This window comes from Camelina sativa, chromosome 5 (assembly GCF_030686135.1).
Source record: "Camelina sativa cultivar CO46 ecotype springtype chromosome 5, ASM3068613v1".
In the NCBI taxonomy this organism is placed as follows: domain Eukaryota; kingdom Viridiplantae; phylum Streptophyta; class Magnoliopsida; order Brassicales; family Brassicaceae; genus Camelina; species Camelina sativa.
In genome coordinates, this window is record NC_141884.1 from 32,145,347 (window position 1) to 32,163,094 (window position 17,748).

At 38.0% G+C, this 17,748-nt stretch overlaps 2 protein-coding genes and 1 long non-coding RNA gene across 3 annotated transcripts; all 3 read right to left on the reverse strand.

The window, feature by feature from the left end:
- Positions 1–8,144: 8,144 nt before the first annotated feature.
- On the reverse strand, positions 8,145–8,543 carry LOC147944583 (uncharacterized). The gene has a single exon (XM_087512653.1). It carries the CDS (start codon positions 8,541–8,543, stop codon positions 8,145–8,147), a length of 399 nt encoding a protein of 132 aa, XP_087368779.1.
- Positions 8,544–13,668: 5,125 nt separating this feature from the next.
- On the reverse strand, positions 13,669–14,361 carry LOC147944584 (uncharacterized). Its single transcript, XM_087512654.1, has 2 exons — positions 14,346–14,361; positions 13,669–14,249 (listed from the first exon to the last, which is right to left on the reverse strand). The coding sequence occupies exons 1-2, from the start codon at positions 14,359–14,361 to the stop codon at positions 13,669–13,671; spliced, it is 597 nt and encodes a 198-aa protein (XP_087368780.1).
- Positions 14,362–14,459: 98 nt separating this feature from the next.
- LOC109133121 (uncharacterized) lies at positions 14,460–15,603 on the reverse strand. The gene is made up of 2 exons (XR_002038211.2): positions 15,396–15,603; positions 14,460–14,656 (listed from the first exon to the last, which is right to left on the reverse strand). It is a non-coding gene; the product is annotated as an uncharacterized LOC109133121 (long non-coding RNA).
- Positions 15,604–17,748: the final 2,145 nt, after the last annotated feature.

Sequence of the window (17,748 nt, forward strand, 5' to 3'; positions counted from 1 at the left end):
AAAAATCAGCAATAAAATCAGGTTTAGATTGTTCACAAAATTATTAAATCAAATCTCTTTGCAAGAAATAATTTTGCTCGTCAAAAGGTTTTATCAGGTAAACAATTATATTCTCATATCAATTTATTTTCCTAGGGTATTAATTCTAGATGGCCAATCAATGATTAATATGAAGAACAACCTAAGATGAAGATCTAGATAGATAAAGAATCCTAAATAATCAGCTCTAATAATTCATAAAAACCCTATGAAAAACCCTGAACCTAACAAGCAAACTACTCAGACATAATCAATGAAGAACAAAACATAATTCTGAATAATAAGCAAATAGAGATTAAAAGAGTAAAGGGAGTTCAAGAAATTCTTCTCTACAAAGCAGATCTCTCTCTCCAAAGCTCTCAAAATCTCATAGGGTTGCAAGAAAATAAAACTTGCTAGAAAAATAACTTCCTGGTTTGCAAAAACCTAAAAACTATATATATATGTCCTAAAACACGTCAGGGACTTATGTTACAATTTTGGAAGACTTTGGGGCAGAATTGTAAAACTTCCAATTTTGTGATTCTTCATCGCCTGAAGAAGGTGTCGATCGATGCTCCATATCTTGGTGTCGATCAATGCCCATGCTTTGATCCGAGACCAAATTGATTCTTCCGGTTAAATGCTCCAGAATCATCCAAATTGCTCCATTTCGCTCATTTCATGCCAAAATCCTAGAAAACCTGTAAAGACTCAAAAACATCCTAGAAAACAAATCAAAAGACTCTACTCCTTATATCATGGCTAAAAACCACAAAAACCATGATATATCAACTCCCCTAGACTTAGCCTTTGCTTGCCCTCAAGCAAAACATAAACTTAGAACCTGTGAAAGAGGTTTGAAAACAGGGAACTCACTCAATTGCAGATTATTCTTATTCACACTCTTCATTTACCTGACTCAAGAACTTACTTCTTATACTCAACCATGATAAGCATCAACATTCCTTACTCAAATCCCACAATCCTTTGGAATCTCTGAAATCTCCATTGTCATCTCATTATATGAATTAAAGCAAGTACAGGTGAGTTCTTACCTTGGGTGTATCGAATAGTGGCATATGGACTCTTTTCAGGCCAAGACATTCTTCTTACATCTCCTTTCCTCTCCCTTTTCTCACTTCCAATTTTTTTTCTTTCTCTCTTTTCTTAATCAAAGGTGTAAGCGAATACCGGGGTCATTGGTAATTACCTATCCCTCGCTTCCAAACCTTGTGTGATCATTTGACTCAAGAGTAGAATAATGAGGTCACTGGTAATTTACCTACCTCTCTAAACTGATCAAAATCATCTCATCTTTTATTCTTTTTTTATTCTAAGCACTGAAGGGAAGAGAGAGGGGAGACATACTTTGAAAAATTGCACTGTCTTGTATGGCCCGAAGAAGAAGTCTAGTCCACAAATTTCCAACCCCAAAGTAAGCGATTAAGTCCGGTTAAAATCCTGATAAAAGTTGAGACAACGTTAGATCAATCAGATATCCATTGAATAAGGGCTTTCAAGATTGTTGATAAGGCTCATAGTCTTTCTAAGCTTCAGTTCTGAGATCAAGCATAAACAAGTAATCATTAGAGTGTTAGCCAAATAAGAGAAATCATTAATCAAGATCATAATTCCCAAAGACAAAAAGAAAAATTTGAAAAATTTGACTCAAACTTTATGGTTTTGACTGACATAACTGAAACTCAAAAACAGAAATCATAGTTAGTAACTAACCTCCCCCAGACTTAAACAACACTGTCCCCAGTGTTATCAAGTAAGAGGAAAACAAAAATAGAAATAAAATAAACAAAAATCAAAATCAAAAGAAAAAGAAAAACCTACCAGTGGGTTGCCTCCCACTAAGCGCTTGTTTTCAGTCATTAGCTTGACTGTGTTGGAGCTCAGGCATCCGGAGGATCAGAACATGGCATTGAATGCTTCTGAGAGAATGACCTCTTCATCCAAGGTGGTGTATAAGCTTTAGGTGCATGAGGTTTGCCAAGTATGCGAGGAACAGGACCAGGGTGGGATTTAGGTATGGGTTTGCTTCTCTTATGTCCTGCAAAATCATCAACAGAAGAAACAAGCGCTCTACGATAATCTCGTGGCTTGGTTAACTGCAAAACAGTTTTTATCTCTTTGAAATTCTTGTTGATGATAGGAGGAGGATTAGGTGAATAAGATGCATACCTTGGCCTTACCTGAGGGCTCTGGAGTGTGGATTGATGACTCTGGCGTTTGGGAACAGGTTTCTGACTTGGAGCATCAGTTTTGGACAAGCTTTGTCGCGTTCATAGAGGGGTGTCGATCGATACCCTCTTGGTGGCATCGATCGACACTGAGCCTGATGCTCGTGTTGCAGAAACTTTTTCAACAGAAAAAGTCTGTCCATCAATAGTAGGAGCCCTCCTCAGCTTATCCATCTCAAAATTCAAACTCAAACCATCCACATTCAGTGCTATGTGTCCCTTCTTCACATCAATGATGGCACCAGCTGTAGCCAAGAAATATATTCCCAAGATGAGAGGATCTTTAGGCTCTTGATCATACTTCAGCACCACAAAGTCAGTGGGAATCATGAAGTTGCCAACCTTACTAGAATATCCTCTAAAACACCTTCAGGAGTTCTTCGGGAGCGATCAGCCAAGATAAGAGAAATATGAGTTGGCTTGAATTCTGTCATCCCAAGTCTTACAGCAACAGAATGTGGCATCAAGTTGATGCTAGAGCCAAGGTCACAAAGTGAGTGAGAAAACCTTCCTGCTGAGATTGAGCAATCAAGTACAAAGCTTCCAGGATCTGGTAACTTCTTAGCAGTCCTACATTGAATGATTGCACTCACTTCCTTAGAGACAACCACCTCCTGCTTCTTCTCTTTCTTCCTCTGTGGAGGCTGGTTTAACAGAATTGCACTGACATCCTTAGTAAGCAGTGCTCCTTCTTCAGGGCTCAAACCATTGGATACCATTCTCTTCACATACCGCTTAAGAGGTGGTGAAAGCTTTACTGCATCAATTAAAGGCATCTCAATCATCACCTTGTCCATCATTGCTTTGCATCTAGCTTCCTCCATCTCTTGCTTAGACTTTCTTGGCTTGGGAAAAGGAACCTTAGGCTTGTAGATTCTTTCAGCAGCTGGAACCTGAGATTTTGCAGTTTCTGATTCTGTCTGAGAAGGGTGTCGACCGAAACCCAGGTGGTGTCGATCGACACCATCATCTGAAACCGAGAGATTGGTCGATTTCTCTTCTTTTTCTGCAGAAGCAATTTCACCATCATCTTCATCTCGCACTGATATTGCATTGCAAGCATGTCTGGGGTTTGACTCAGTTCTTGCTGGAAGAACACTCTCTTGTCGTTTAACAGACCTAGCAGTATGTGCAACTTGAATCTCCAGCTTCTTAACATGAACATTCAATGCATCAATCTTCCCATTCAGCTCAGTGTAGACATTTTCAATCTTCCCATTGAATGTCACTGTCAATTGCTCCTGTCCTTGCAAAAGCTGCTCAAGCATGGCTTCCATTCTACTCTCTGAAGAATTCTTAGGAGGTGGAGACTGATAAGATGAGTTCCCATATGTCCTTGTATAGCCATTGTTCTGTTGTTGCTGCTGATACTCTGGCTTGGAAGTGTAGCCTGAAGAGTTCCCACTGTAAGGCCTATTGCCTTGCTGATTTCCAAACCGCTGTCCCTGATTCCCATACACATAGTTCACATCTTCCTCTTGGTGTCCTTGATCAGGTTCTGGCTCAATTGTCTCAACCTCAGCAGCAAAATGAACAGATTTCTTACCCATAAGGAGATTATGCACTGAATCCAGCTTAGCATTAACAGAAGCTAACTGGTTTGAATCAAATCCTCCATGCAATCTCTTCCTTTCAGCATCTACTCCCTTAGTGCTATTGCTAGAAGCCAAATTCTCAATCAAAACTTCAGCATCTTCTGGAAATCTTGTTTTGAAATTCCCATGACTTGCAGCATCCAAAGCTAACTGATACTTCCAGTCACACCCTCTGAAAAAGATACTCAACAATTGTACCCTTGAAAAACCATGGTATGGACAATCCCTCTGATAAGCTTTGAATCTCACCCAAGCTGCCTTGAAAGCTTCATCTGGTCTTTGCTTGAAAGTGGATAGCTTGACTCTCAACTCATCTGACATTGCATCATCATAGAAATGGTTGAGGAAAGCCACTTTGACTTGTTGCCAAGATGTCAAAGATCCAGCTGGCAACTGCTTCAACCACTGAGATGCCTCTCCTGCAAGTGAGTATGGGAAGAGCTTGCAGAATATGAAGTCCTCAGTCACTCCATTAGCCTTGATACTAGTCCCAAGATCCTCAAAATGCTCAATATGGTCCAGAGGCTTCTCATTAGGCAAAGCAGAGAAAGGTCTCTGCCCAACTAGGTTTCAACTCAAAATCGTTCCTCTGGAATGGAGGAGGAACAATAGCAGACCGGTTCTCGTACACCATATCAGCCCAGTTGTAGTCAGCAATGGTCCTGATCAAGTCCCGGTTTTGCTCCTGTCGTCGAATTGGGTTCTGTACGTGGTTGGCAGCTCCATGCATGTCTGCAGGTGTGAAACAAGATTTTTTATACATGGTGGTGAATGATGATGAATGTATGCAATGGTGAGATATGAATGAATGGATGGAAAGGTGTTTCAATTCCCCTTATGCAGTTTCAGTATAAGAGGTGTCAATCCTATCTGAGTGTTTGTGAACAATTAAGACATGCATATGAGACTAAGTCAAGTCAAATGTAAAGGATGTTTGTCACTAACAATCCTATGATGAAAATGCAAAGTGCAGAAAGTAAAACTACAAGAACTAGATGCTAAATGTAAATGGAACAGAATGATTATGACTTATGTGAAGCTAGAACAGAAATAGAAACTACAATAATGAACTAATGCAAGACAATAATGAACCGGACAATAAGTAAATGCAACAGAAATGCAAATAGAACGGGACTAGAAATAAGACAGGACAACTACAAATCATAAACCAAAGTTCTGGGGAAGAACTCAAGCTAGCACTCGATCGAGTGTAGATCAAGTGCAGGGTCGAGCTGGCCTAAACGCAAAAATAGAGCAACACAATAAAAACAGAGCAATGCAAAAACGAATCAAACAACAAGCAAACAACAGGATTAAGACTTAAAAATCAATAAACAAAGAAGGTTCTGAGGAGGGATTCGTGGGCTGAACTAATCATTGTGGTTATCTAACTTGGCCAACAAATCTCAAGCAAACTTTGAGCTAATCTCTAGACATAAATCTAAGACAAGTTTCATCCACTCTCATGGCAAGAAACAATCAAACCTATGCATCTCTAGACTTGTTCTCACAAAGTAAAGAATCTACACAAGCATGCATTAAGCAATACATCTCAAACCAAACAAGACCTCTAGTCTCTTAGCAAGCCTAATGGTAAGCTCTAGATCTAGCCTTATCTATGCTTCTTAAACATTGGTGTGATGCTAAGATGCTTGAAATCAAACCCTACCTTCTCAGACATAGGATCTGCATTAAGAACATCTAGCCTAGAAGAGATCTACAACAATCAAGCTTGACCAAATCAAACAAACCACAAGATCAATCCAGCCTAACTCATCCTCAAGATCCTAGAGAACTACTCACAAGAACACATGATGAACAAAGTCAAAAACCCAGAAAAATACGAAACTTGCATCATTAGAAAGATGAAACAAAGATCTACAATATTGGAGAAGGAATCAAACTCGAATTCTCAGTATTAAGAAAGTTATGAAACCAAAAATATTGAAGAATTTAATCTTTTCTCCTTAAAAACAAGTACAAGATCTAAGAAATAAAAGTGCAAAAGGAATAATTCCCAAAAAGGGTAAAAACTAGGTTTAGAGAATATCTAAAAAGCTGGACTCTTTTGGTGGCTGCAGGTAAAGTGGGATCTCAGCTCCTAAAGCTTGCAAATAGACTATCTAGAATCAATGTCCAAGTTACTAGTACTATGATGCAAGTTGAATGAGCTGTACTTAAAGACTTTAGACAAGCATATCACAACCTTTACTGATTTGAGCCTAGGATATCCACATGCATTCAAATCAACCATTTCCTTTAACATTCATTAATCAAGAACATGAATCAATTCTATGCAATGCTTAAAACTCATTTGACTTGGAGGTAAGGGTTTCGAGACAATGATGGTCTCTTTTTAGAGTGGGGCTTGTCAATATCACGATTCTCTCATAAAATGGATTAAGCTTTAGAAGAATGCTAAAGGTAAGAACACTTAGACATATACAAGAACAAAACCTTGTCTACCCAAAGGTACCCAAAGTGTTTATCCTATCAATCTAAACCCAAATGATCCTAGTGCTACCCTTTAACTTCTTCTTTTCTCTTTCACCCTTTTCTCTTTTGGTTTTCAAGTCTTAGGAGAGGTTTCTTATTTGATATTTCTAGTGGGATGGGGGATTCTTACTTATTTGCTATGGTTCTCTTTTCTTCTTATTCTTAAGACATACAAGCTTTTTGCTAGACTTTTCTTTTCTTTCTTTTCTTTTCTTTAACTAGAACCATCTTCAATAATTTTTTACTTCCCATCCTTTCACTAGACTTTGCTTAAACACATTCTCCTCTTAAAGATTCTACCCTTTTTTTTTTCTTTCTCTTTTTCCTCTTTTCCTTTCAAAACAGCCAAGTCCCAAACCCAACAAGTGAACCACCTAGTCCTATCTAGTTTGAAAAATGCAAACTAGAACTACACATTTTTACTCTTGTCAGTTCAAACCTAACACTTTCTACCAAGCTCAATCCCAAAAATAGGCCTCACACACACAAGAATAAACATGGCTTGAAAGAAGGGTTGGTTAAGGGGTAGGGAAACTGATTTCAATGGTTTAATCAGCTACTTGGATCAACAAGAGTGGTAAAAAGGAGAAAGATGATCCAAATATGTATATGGTATCCATGAGTTTAAAGCAATGCACACATTGATAATTGAGATTCAATATTAGGTTCTTATAAATAGGAAATGGTGTCAAATCATAACATGCTTCAATATAGACCAAATGCAATACAGGAATTCAAGGCTTGGTTCAATCTTATGCTTCTAACCACTCAACTAGCATCAAAGTACTATTAACTTGGGCATTGATCCTAGTCTAGTGAATAAGCAAGCTAACAAGGAAATACTCATCATAGATCCCTAATGCAAATATTACACAATCCTATATGAAACATGCTAAACAAGATCCTAATATGCAATGCAAACTACATGAACACTCTTTTTTATAAAGATTTTTGCAAAAATATTTCAAATTTTTAGGGTGTTTCTATGCCTTAGATGCTATGCAAATACTAATATGAGGATGCTAAAAATTTGAAATAAGAATACAAAACACAATGTCAAATGCTATCTCAAACCCTCCCCCAAACTTAAATCACATAGTCCTCTGTGTGAAAGAAATTTGTAAGAGGATTCAAGATCAAAAACAAAACATAATATGAGATGCAATGGTATTTACAAGTGAAGGTGATAGTGGTACCTCAAGGGTTGTGGAAGAAGTTGTCCACATCCTCTTGCATGCTGTCAAAGGAGTAGTTGGGGTCTTGTTGATGACTTGGAGATGGAGATTGGGGCAGCTCAACGACGGCGATCGACCGGCACTCGAACGAGTACGTGTCCGAGTGGGGGGGTCGAGCTGGACTGTGAATCTCTAGTGGCTGTCCCTTCCTCTTCTATTCAGACTCCCTTGCTTCCCTGACCATGAAAACACTAAAGCAAAAATCAAAATACCAAAATTCCAAAGCAATATATACAGGGATACCTTAGGGACTTCCTCCCTAGTGAGCTTGTTTAAAGTCACTAAGCTTGACTTTTGATTGCCTTTTCAGGCTTGAGTTAGAGACCAAGGAGGTGATGAAATCCCCCTGGTTCTACTTGATAACCTTTGTGTTCCTTCTTGATCACTACCTCCTTAGCACTTGAACCATGTTTCTTTTTAACCTTGAGCTTTGGCCTTGCTCTCTTCAAAGTCCTTTTGTTCAGCTTGACTTGGAGATCCTTGACTAAAGCAGTCAGTTCTTGAACAGAATTCTTAAGCTTCTCCACTGAATCTTCATGAAAGGTTAGCTAACCCCTTGAAGCAGTTTCCTCACTTGAGACCTCATGATCCTCCTTTCTTTTGATAGTGTAAGGTGGATCATATTTTGAAGGCAGATTAGTGGGATTGTTGATGTCAAACTTCATAGTGAAGTCTTCAGTCAGGTGGAGCTCGATAGTCCCCATCTCCACATCAATAACAGCCCCAGCTGTAGCTAAGAATGGCCTTCCCAAGATAAGAGGGTCTTCAGGCTCTTGTTCCATGCTCATGATTGCAAAATCGGTTGGGATCCTTGCTTCTCCTATTTTGATAGGGAGGTTTTCAATCACTCCAACCACATCCCTCTTGGATCCTTCTGCTAGACTGACATAGAAGTTGCTGTCCTTGAAGTCCTCATACCCCAACTTCTCAGCCACTGAGTATGGCATCAAGCTCACTGAAGCTCCTAAATCACAAAGGCACTTATTGAAGTGCATGTAGCTGATGGAACAGGGTAAGTTGAATGAGCCTGGATCTTCAAGCTTTGTTGGGACAATAGCTTTCCCAATCTCTTTCAAATCCTTCATATTTTGGTCATGAGCCCTCTTCTTTGACATCTCAAGTAAAAAATCCTGATAGAGAGGGTATAGAGCATATTGTTCCAAAGCAGGTCCTCTCTCTTCTTCATGGTAAGCAATGATGACCTCTTGTATGGCCATCACTTCCTTCTTCTCAATTACAACCTCTTCTTTCAAGGCTTTCTCTTTCTCTTGTTCTTTTTCTCAATGATCTCCCTTAGTTCCCTTATCTTTTGTGCCTTGAAACGCCCTGGGAATGGTAGAGGTGGTTTGTAAGCAGGAGGAATATACTTAACAGGCTTGACACTTTCTGTGTCTTCAACTCGATCTACCACTCGATCTTGCACTCGGTCGAGTGGCTGCTCGAGCACGTGGTCAAGTGGTTTCCCTACTTCAGTCTGCTCAGTTAAACCTTCACTCTGGGCTTCACTTATTGATGAATCCTCCCCACCTTGAACCTCACTTTCCTCAGTGACATCTTCCTCATGGAGATGGATTGCTTTAACAGTGATCTCCCTTAGGTTTTGAATGGCTTATTCAGGAAGTTGGTGTGGCCTAGGAGCTAAAGTGGAAGCAATGGAGCTCTCCATGTACTTGAATGAAGAGGTCAGACTCTCAAGCTGGTGACTCAGGTCATGAGAATAGGAATTCAATTTTTGGTTCAGCTCTTCAAACTGCCTTGCCTCCTCAATCTGCTGATTGGCTTGCCCAAGCAATAGTTGTTGCATCATAGCTCTTAAGTCAGGTTCTTGGGCTTGGTAGGTCTGAAACGTTGGAGGGTGACACCATTGAGTCTGGAAACCTTGTTGCTGGTGCATGGGTGCATAATGGAACTGACTGCCGTGAAACATGGTTACTGACTCGAACTGACACTCAGTCGAGCACTGACTTGAGTTGATGGTCGAGTCGACTGGGAAGTGGTGTCTATTGAGATCCAGAGTCTGACTCGATCAAATGCTCGATCACTACTAGGTTGTGAAACCTTGAGAGTATTAAGAACGACAAAGAACTGGCTCTTGTTTTAGCTAAGTTTAGAACCATTTTGATTAGCTAATAGAATCGGTTTTGAAAGATAGGTGGTTAGCGTATTTATTTGTGTTGGCTTGAGGATCAAAAGAGAAATAAAAGAAGAGAGTCCCTAAGGTTCAGTTTAATTAACTCTAAGTCTCTAAGTAAAAAAAAAGGAGAGAAAAGTCTTGCTATAGTCTCCTAGAAAAGAAAACATTAAAAAAAAAAAAAAAGGAGTATAGCAAAGGAAAAAAAATTGTAAAAGAGAGCTAGCTGTTCATAGTTAAAACCTTAGGGATTGTAAAAAAAAAGGACTTAAAATCAAGGTTGTAGGAAGTTTTATTCTAGGGTGTTGGATAAAAAGAAAGTGAATGAGAAAATGGTAGTTTTCACAACTGTCTAGCATTCCTTCTTTTGAGAGTAAGCCCCCTAAAGATATTGTTTGGAACCTACCTACCAAAAAGTCTTACCCTTAAAACCGATTGAGCTTGATTCACTTTACATTTGCAAGAATTCGGCAAACACTTTAATGAATGTGAAAGAGATGTTCTTTGGAAACGCAAGTCTTTACTGTTAGTTGGAGGATGAACTAGATCGATGCATGGTGATAAGCATAGAAAAATATTTGCAAGTATGTTGATTGATTTTAGCACCGTTAAACTATCTTTAACAACTATTGCTTAAATATTTCCCTTGGTACTATGAGGGTATGAGTCCCCACTTTCAATTCTTATCCTCTTACTTCTTTATTTGAGGACTAGCAAAAGATAAGTTTGGGGGTGTTGATAACTCTCTAATTTACATGTTTTAGACACCCTTTTTCATCCATGTTTTGCATTATATATACCCTAACCTTAACATTTTTAGGTCCTTAACCTTAGGAATTTGCATTTAGGCCGTTTAGGGTGCTGCATTGTTGCATTTGTATATTTTGGATGAAAACAGGTGCTTTGGAGCCCAAAAAGAGGAAGAATGAGGTAAAACCCGAACATGTACCCGATGGAGTGATTGTGCGAGAAGAACAGTCCCAACCTTATCCCGGCCAAAGAGGATCTGAGAGCAGGAATAACAACCCGAAGACCTACCTAAGCATCCACACGACTCGAACCTCGTGCAGACCTTCGGGCAGAGCTGGGAAGCTAGGTCAAAGGGGTTTTCATATATAAACTCCCTCCTTATTTTCTCACCAGCAAGCCGCAGACACTCACAAACCAGAGAGCGAGAGCTTCTGTGAGAGAGAGAGAGAGAGAGAGCAATTTAAACTTTTTAAGCTTTGTTAGGATTTTAATTTTACTTCTTTTAACTACTTTTCATTTGTGATTCTGTATTTTTCATTACTTCAGTTTTCCTTTTAATCCAATGCAATTCTTATTCGTTTCTGTTTTCATATTGCTTGCCATGAGATCTGAGTAGTGACTGAAATTTTCTAAGGATGGGATAAGCGAGTATGTGTTCTTGATCGATTAGGATATCTTAGCTTGATTGTTTTTATGAAAATTCATTTCTAGATTGGTATACTCAATGCTATTTTCAGGCCGAGAGGTTGAGATTAGAACTAGGGTGTTTTTCCATCGAGAGATGTTGTTGAAATGCTTGAACCAACCAATGCTAGAGATTTACTCACTTGGCCTAAGAGATTAGATGTGTAAGGAGTTTCTTGACAATAATGAATCAGATTTTAATGTCTGCTTAGTCATGTTTCTCCAACGAGAGTTGGGTAGGGGAGTGATTAAGATTGATTGTTTCTATCACGAGAGTGTTTTTTCAAGGTTTAGAGATTCATTGTCTAGGAAATATTTTGCTTGAGGCATGTGAAACATCCCCAATTGATCAGGAGCACTTATGATTCGGTTAGCCCATCCTTAGGAGCTTATGTACTTGATTGTTCAGCCTTTTATCTATAACTCGACCCATTACCCAAACTGGTACTCGATCACCAGCCTCGTGTATACCCTCGAGTTGTTCATCTTTGTGTTCTTGATTTCTTCTATTATCTGATTACCCACTTGATCCGGTACCCCGAATGCTTGCATCGTGTGCTTAGGTCGTGTTGTTCTTGTTTTATTTAATTTTTGTTTACTTTAGGTTGATAGTCGAAAACCCATTCTATTGCTTGGCTTGACTTGCACTGTTCTGATCATATTTTATCTGCTAACATCACAACCATTTGGATTGATAACCCTTTGTTCTACAACTGCATAGAGAATTGATACCCTGGGTGAAAATCCTTTTATCAAAATCTACGACGGAAACAGTAAGTTCATATCATATTCACGAGGATCTGGTTCTATCTGCACTCGAATACTTTTTCTTCCTCGATAAATTTAGGTGTCTAGAATATGATGGATCCAATTAGGGTTTTTGTTTTTTCTTGCAGATTGTGATTTATATCGAGTTTTGAATTGTTCAATTTTTGGGTATAGTGGATTGTTAGAATTTGATTAGAAGAATGGTTAATGGAAGGGAATAAGCTAATAATAGAATATTGCAGCTTTTTGGCTGCTCCTCTGACTTTCTTCGTCGTCGTCGTTGTCTTTCGGTTGTTATCTAAGTGGCTTGACCAATTGAAGAAGGAAACAAAAGATTAAACCTTTTAGGCGTTTTCATTATCCACCCAAACAATCCAATTTAAGTTTTCATTCATTGGAAGGGAGCAGTAGGGATAGTTTTGGCTTGTTGTACACGATACATGGACTCAAATGGTACTCTTCAGTCCACTGATAACCAGAAGGTGAGGTTACTAAAAGAGTTTGAAATTACAATATCTTTGAATTAAAAGATGAAGTAATTTTGCTTGCTATCGTTGGAATCGACAACAAGCAGTTAAGAGTATGTGATGTAACATAAATCTTAATAATGATGATCATGACGATGATGCATTTTTAAACTTTCTCTTCTTTTGAACTGAATGTGAGTACATAGATGACTGAAGATTGGTGAGTACATTGATGAGTGTGTGTGTGTCATTGAGTGTGTGTCAAGTTTAGTTAAGTTTAGATACAAGTAGATACAAGTTTTCAAATTTTCAAAATTTCAGATACTAAAGGTTCTACCATTGGACTATCTCTAAGATTTTTTTTTTTTTTTTGAATTATCTAAACTTTTAGTTTTGTATTTTTTCAATTAAAAAATGATTTAGAACCCAATTTGAACTCCAACCATTGGAGATGCTCTACAAAAAGGTATTGAGATAAATGAGTTTAAAATATAACGTTTTATTATTTCCAAGAAAAAATATTTATTAATTGGTCTCATCGAGTAATAGAGATATATAAAATATGTAATGTTTTTAATTAGGCAAATCAGATGTTCAAAGAACAAAATAACATGATACTAAAGAAAATAGCATTAATACTTAAGTATACTCTCAAGTAAATTTGTATAACAACCTTGTTTGATAGATAGTAATTATTAGAACGAAATAGAAAAATCACGTGGATATATAAAATATAGTCACAAACCCAAACTGAATATTGGCTGAAATGAATGATCACCACCAAATTATTGGAAATTACAAAAACAATAGTTGTAAACAAGTTTTAGCATATTAGAACCATCAACCATGTAATCATTTGGCCTTGACAGCTTAATATATAGAAGCTACAGTAGCAGCGATAGTCAACAGCAAGAGCAATCCGCAGTAGCCGTCCCAGCCCACAAGTCGCTGTAGTAAACTTTCTTGAGAATGGTGCAAGAATTATTTCTACAAGAGTTGGAGTGAATGTTGAATTCTTTAGTTGTGCCGTGATATGGTGTCTATTTGTGTCAGCACGCCTTGACTTAACTTGTTTATCATTTCCACCACCAAGCTCAGCCGCCCAATATCATTAGATATAGCTTCTTTGTTTAAGCAATACATGTTTATTAAGTCATCAAATATATGTATTATATACACAAGAAATAGTGTATTATGATGTTTGTATCTGATGCAGTGAGTATCTCAACATCTTTAGTGGTGGTAACAAGATAGTTTATGAGATCTATGTACTCAGAAGTAAAAAACAACTAATGAGTATTCACGCTTCACTTTGTTGAATTTCACTCCAGAGCGGGATAGTCTATCCGCGTTATACATATCTTTTGTTGGCTTTTTTGATCCCCTTGCATTGGTTCCAAGAGAATTTTCATAAACATGCCGGTACATGTCTGTAAGATGTTTGAACTTGTAATTGCTGCAAGTCATATCAACCTCAAGGGAAAACAATTTCAGGATTAGTTCCTCTAGCGTGGGCGTGGGAGACGATCCAACCAAATTTTTTCTGCATTCGAACAACTTCTCCAAAATGACATAGGGGAGTTGATTCTCGAGAAAGATGAGATATACCATTGCCATTGTTGTGAAATAAGGTTTGTCCACAGTCAGGTCATGATGTCTTGTACTAGTTTGAGGATCCACAGACGTGGTTGGTTGGCTATCTCCTTTCCTTTTTCCAATGTTTGAGAATGAGCTCCAAGATGAAAACTGGAGAATGATTAGCTCTTCAACATCAGCATATGATATCCAATTTTTTGATACAACGTAGCTTGCGGGAATATCATGTAGGGAGTCTTTAATGCCCCCAAACCATCCTATGATTGGATAAGCCAATAGACAGCCACAGGACGCTACTATTGAAACTGCGCCTAGGTGGTCCAGTCAAGGGATAGAAGAAGTTGCTTCCCAACCAGTCTTACTTAGCATAATTTCACCGCTCCGAGACAGCTTAGGCTTTGTAACCCTTACCACCTGGAACGTTGTGTTGGCCCGGACAAGGCTAATACCATTCAACACCACACAAATTTAATGAAAACAACTTCCATACTTTATTTCTTTCACAAAACAAGTCTCCAAAACATACAGAACGTTTTTGGTACCAAGCCCTAGAGCCAAAACATGATAACTTATTTTACATAAACATCTTACAAAAGCAATACAACAATACACCGGCTGGCCTAAAGTCATTTGCTCCCTCTAAGGCTTTCCCGACTAAGGTTACCTGCAAAACAAATTATGGAGTCATGAGCTCTAGTCACTCAGTGAGTTCGGGAACCTAACAAGAAACCAAAAACCCCAAAACCGAACCCCAACAAGCAACACACAACATGTAAGCAACACAAACAACACAAGTATATTGTCACCAAGTATACGCAAGCGGAAGCTAATGACTCTTCTTGACACTTCTAGGGCCCTTCACTCCATCACTTCTCCCCACACCCATGAACACTTATACTCGCAGCCACAAAGGCACACGAGCATAAACCATCACATGCGAGACCTTCTCAACAGGTGGAACCATAGGCTGAATCTTTTCACTCCGACTCTTTGTAATCCACTCAGATTACGGCCTTGGGGAAGTCTTCACCTACACACAAAACCTCAACATACAAACAAACAACAACATGCAAGGCACACAAGCAACATGCAATGCACACAGACAATCATGTGAACAACCATAAGCAACATGCAACTTAAGTAACTAGAGCGAAATCTAGAGACTAAGCGCTAACACAAAAGCACATAAACATTCAAACAAGCAATAATCACAAGCAACACAATCAACATACAAGACAAGCAATGAAACGAGACTTTACTACCTAGAGCTGAATCTAGATTGATAAGAAACTAATCTACACAATAAACCAACAATAATGCCTAGATTTAACAAGAAAATCCTAAGCAATTTTTAACAAAAACCGAATTCTATCATGAACCATATCACATGATTAGAGACTCACCTGTACTTGGTCGGAAAGATAAACAAATCAACTCAGACTTCTAGCGCTAATTGGCGGAGGTTCGACATGAACAGATCCTACGGCTAGTACGCTGGCTGATACTACGGCTAGCGCTAATCTAATGCGGCCAACAACTCGCGGGATGGAACACTCTACTTGGAATCTCTCTCTTGCTCTCTCTCTCTTGCTCTCTCTCTCTCTCTTTTTTACTAAGGATGGAGAAAACTAACAAAATCGCACTAAGGTTCAGTATTTATAGGCGAGAGTGTGTTCTTTGGTCGGAGAAAAGTGGCTGGACACTTGGTGGACGAATTGCATGGGGAAAACAAGTGGCGGATGGAATCTTTTATGTTCACACTTGTCATTTTATTTTTACTTCGTTCACACTTGTCTTGGATATTTGTCATCTTGGTTCCTTGTGCATGCATGTGTTTTTATTGGGCTAGAAAGGGGATGAATCTCCTTCTTCACGCGCCATTTCTCGGGCAGCAAAAATTCCGGGTCACGCGTCTGATCGAAGTCAACGGTATGATGAGTGGTCAATAGTTGGTTCATCGGACGGTCAATGGTACAACCCACGTTGGCCTCTCGGTACCAGCGCTGGCTGGCACGTTGGATGTTCAGTACCAGCTTTAGCCTCTTGGTACCACAAGCGTTAGCTGGCATGTTGGACGGACGGTACCAACGTTAGGCTCTCGACTTTCGATGTTGTTTTATTTTTATTTTTCTCACTTCTGTCTTGACAGTTCTTCTTTATTTGGCATCTTTTGTCTTCTCAACTCTTTTTGTTCAATGAATTTTTATATGGGATTTTTACCTTTAGTACGGGTCACTACAGAGTCTTTTATGATTCTTTTGAGGTAATATGTGATGTACTTCTTCTTTTATGATACCTAAAAAATCAATCTACATTTTAATCACATATGCAGACATCTAGTAACCCTTTTTTGCAATCTCCATCATCACTCAGATACTCTTAAGTATGAGGATGTTCCCCAACACGAAGATGCGCTTCTGAAGGCTGTTGCGAACAACCTGTATCTGTCGCAATTGATACTAACAACTTACAATTCATACACTATACTCGGGTAAAAGAATAAATTCTTTAAAATTAATATATTAGTTTTTATACACTATACTCACCAGTAAGATCACAAAAAAAAAATGATTGTGAGTTACATTCAGAATATTTTGTTGCATACACGGACTAACTAATACACGTCCACGTCCCACTTCTAATCCCCTTTTTAATAAAAGGTAAGTACACAACATAGTTTTTGTAGATTTTATATTTTTAATAAATGGTTACAAATAAGTTATAGATTAATCAATATATTAATATTAATATTAATTGGGTTACACAGAAATATTAGGGATATTCCAAATTGATAATTGATATATTAATGGAAACAAATAAAATCATGGATATTCCAAACTGTATTTTTGGAAGATTTTAGTCCTATATAACATTGTTTCCAAAGATCTTTAAACACAATATTACAAATTTATTTTCCCCAGATTTTATCGATAGACCATAACGTTAACCAAAGATAGATTACAAAATTGATAGATTGATTGGTTACAAGTTAAATAAGGGGTTACAAGATAGATTACGAAATAAAATTTAACCATTGTTATAGCACGGGTACTTATCTAGAATCATTAACAATATAAAACTTACAAAATATGTATCTTTTTTTCAAGTCTTCATATTTAGCATATGATTTTATTGCATAATGTTTTATCCAAAAAAACTTTTAAAAACAACCACATAAATTATATTTTATATAAAATTATAATATAAATAAAATAAAATTCAGAGCACGGGTCTTAATCTATTACGAAGTATAAAGACAAACTAACAGAATGTTTTACCATTTCAAACTCGGCTTCGCTTAACAATATTTGCTGGTGGACAATTAAAATATAATGCTAGTTTTATCAAAATAAAATTTATTTATTCTGTCAATTAAACATTACATATTATTTGTCGCTAATCATAATATAAGTAGTATTAATTAAAACCGCTCGGGTTTTTCAATGAATTCCAAGACCATTCGATATTGGTTTCCTCCACTCCAATCAATTAACGATGTATTGGTGAAGGCTGAGGAGGACTTGGAAAATTATGTAACGGATTAGGACCTGTTGGGATCTGTCTCTCGACTCCAATCAAATGACGATGTATTGGTGAAGGTTGAGGAGGACTTGGAAAATTATGTAATGGATTAGGACCTGTTGGGATCTGTCTCTCGACTCCAATCAAATGACCTGTTGGGATCTCTCTCTTAACTCCAATCAAAGATAGATCTTTACGAATAGCAGCCACTGACAACGTCATTAGGAACAAGAT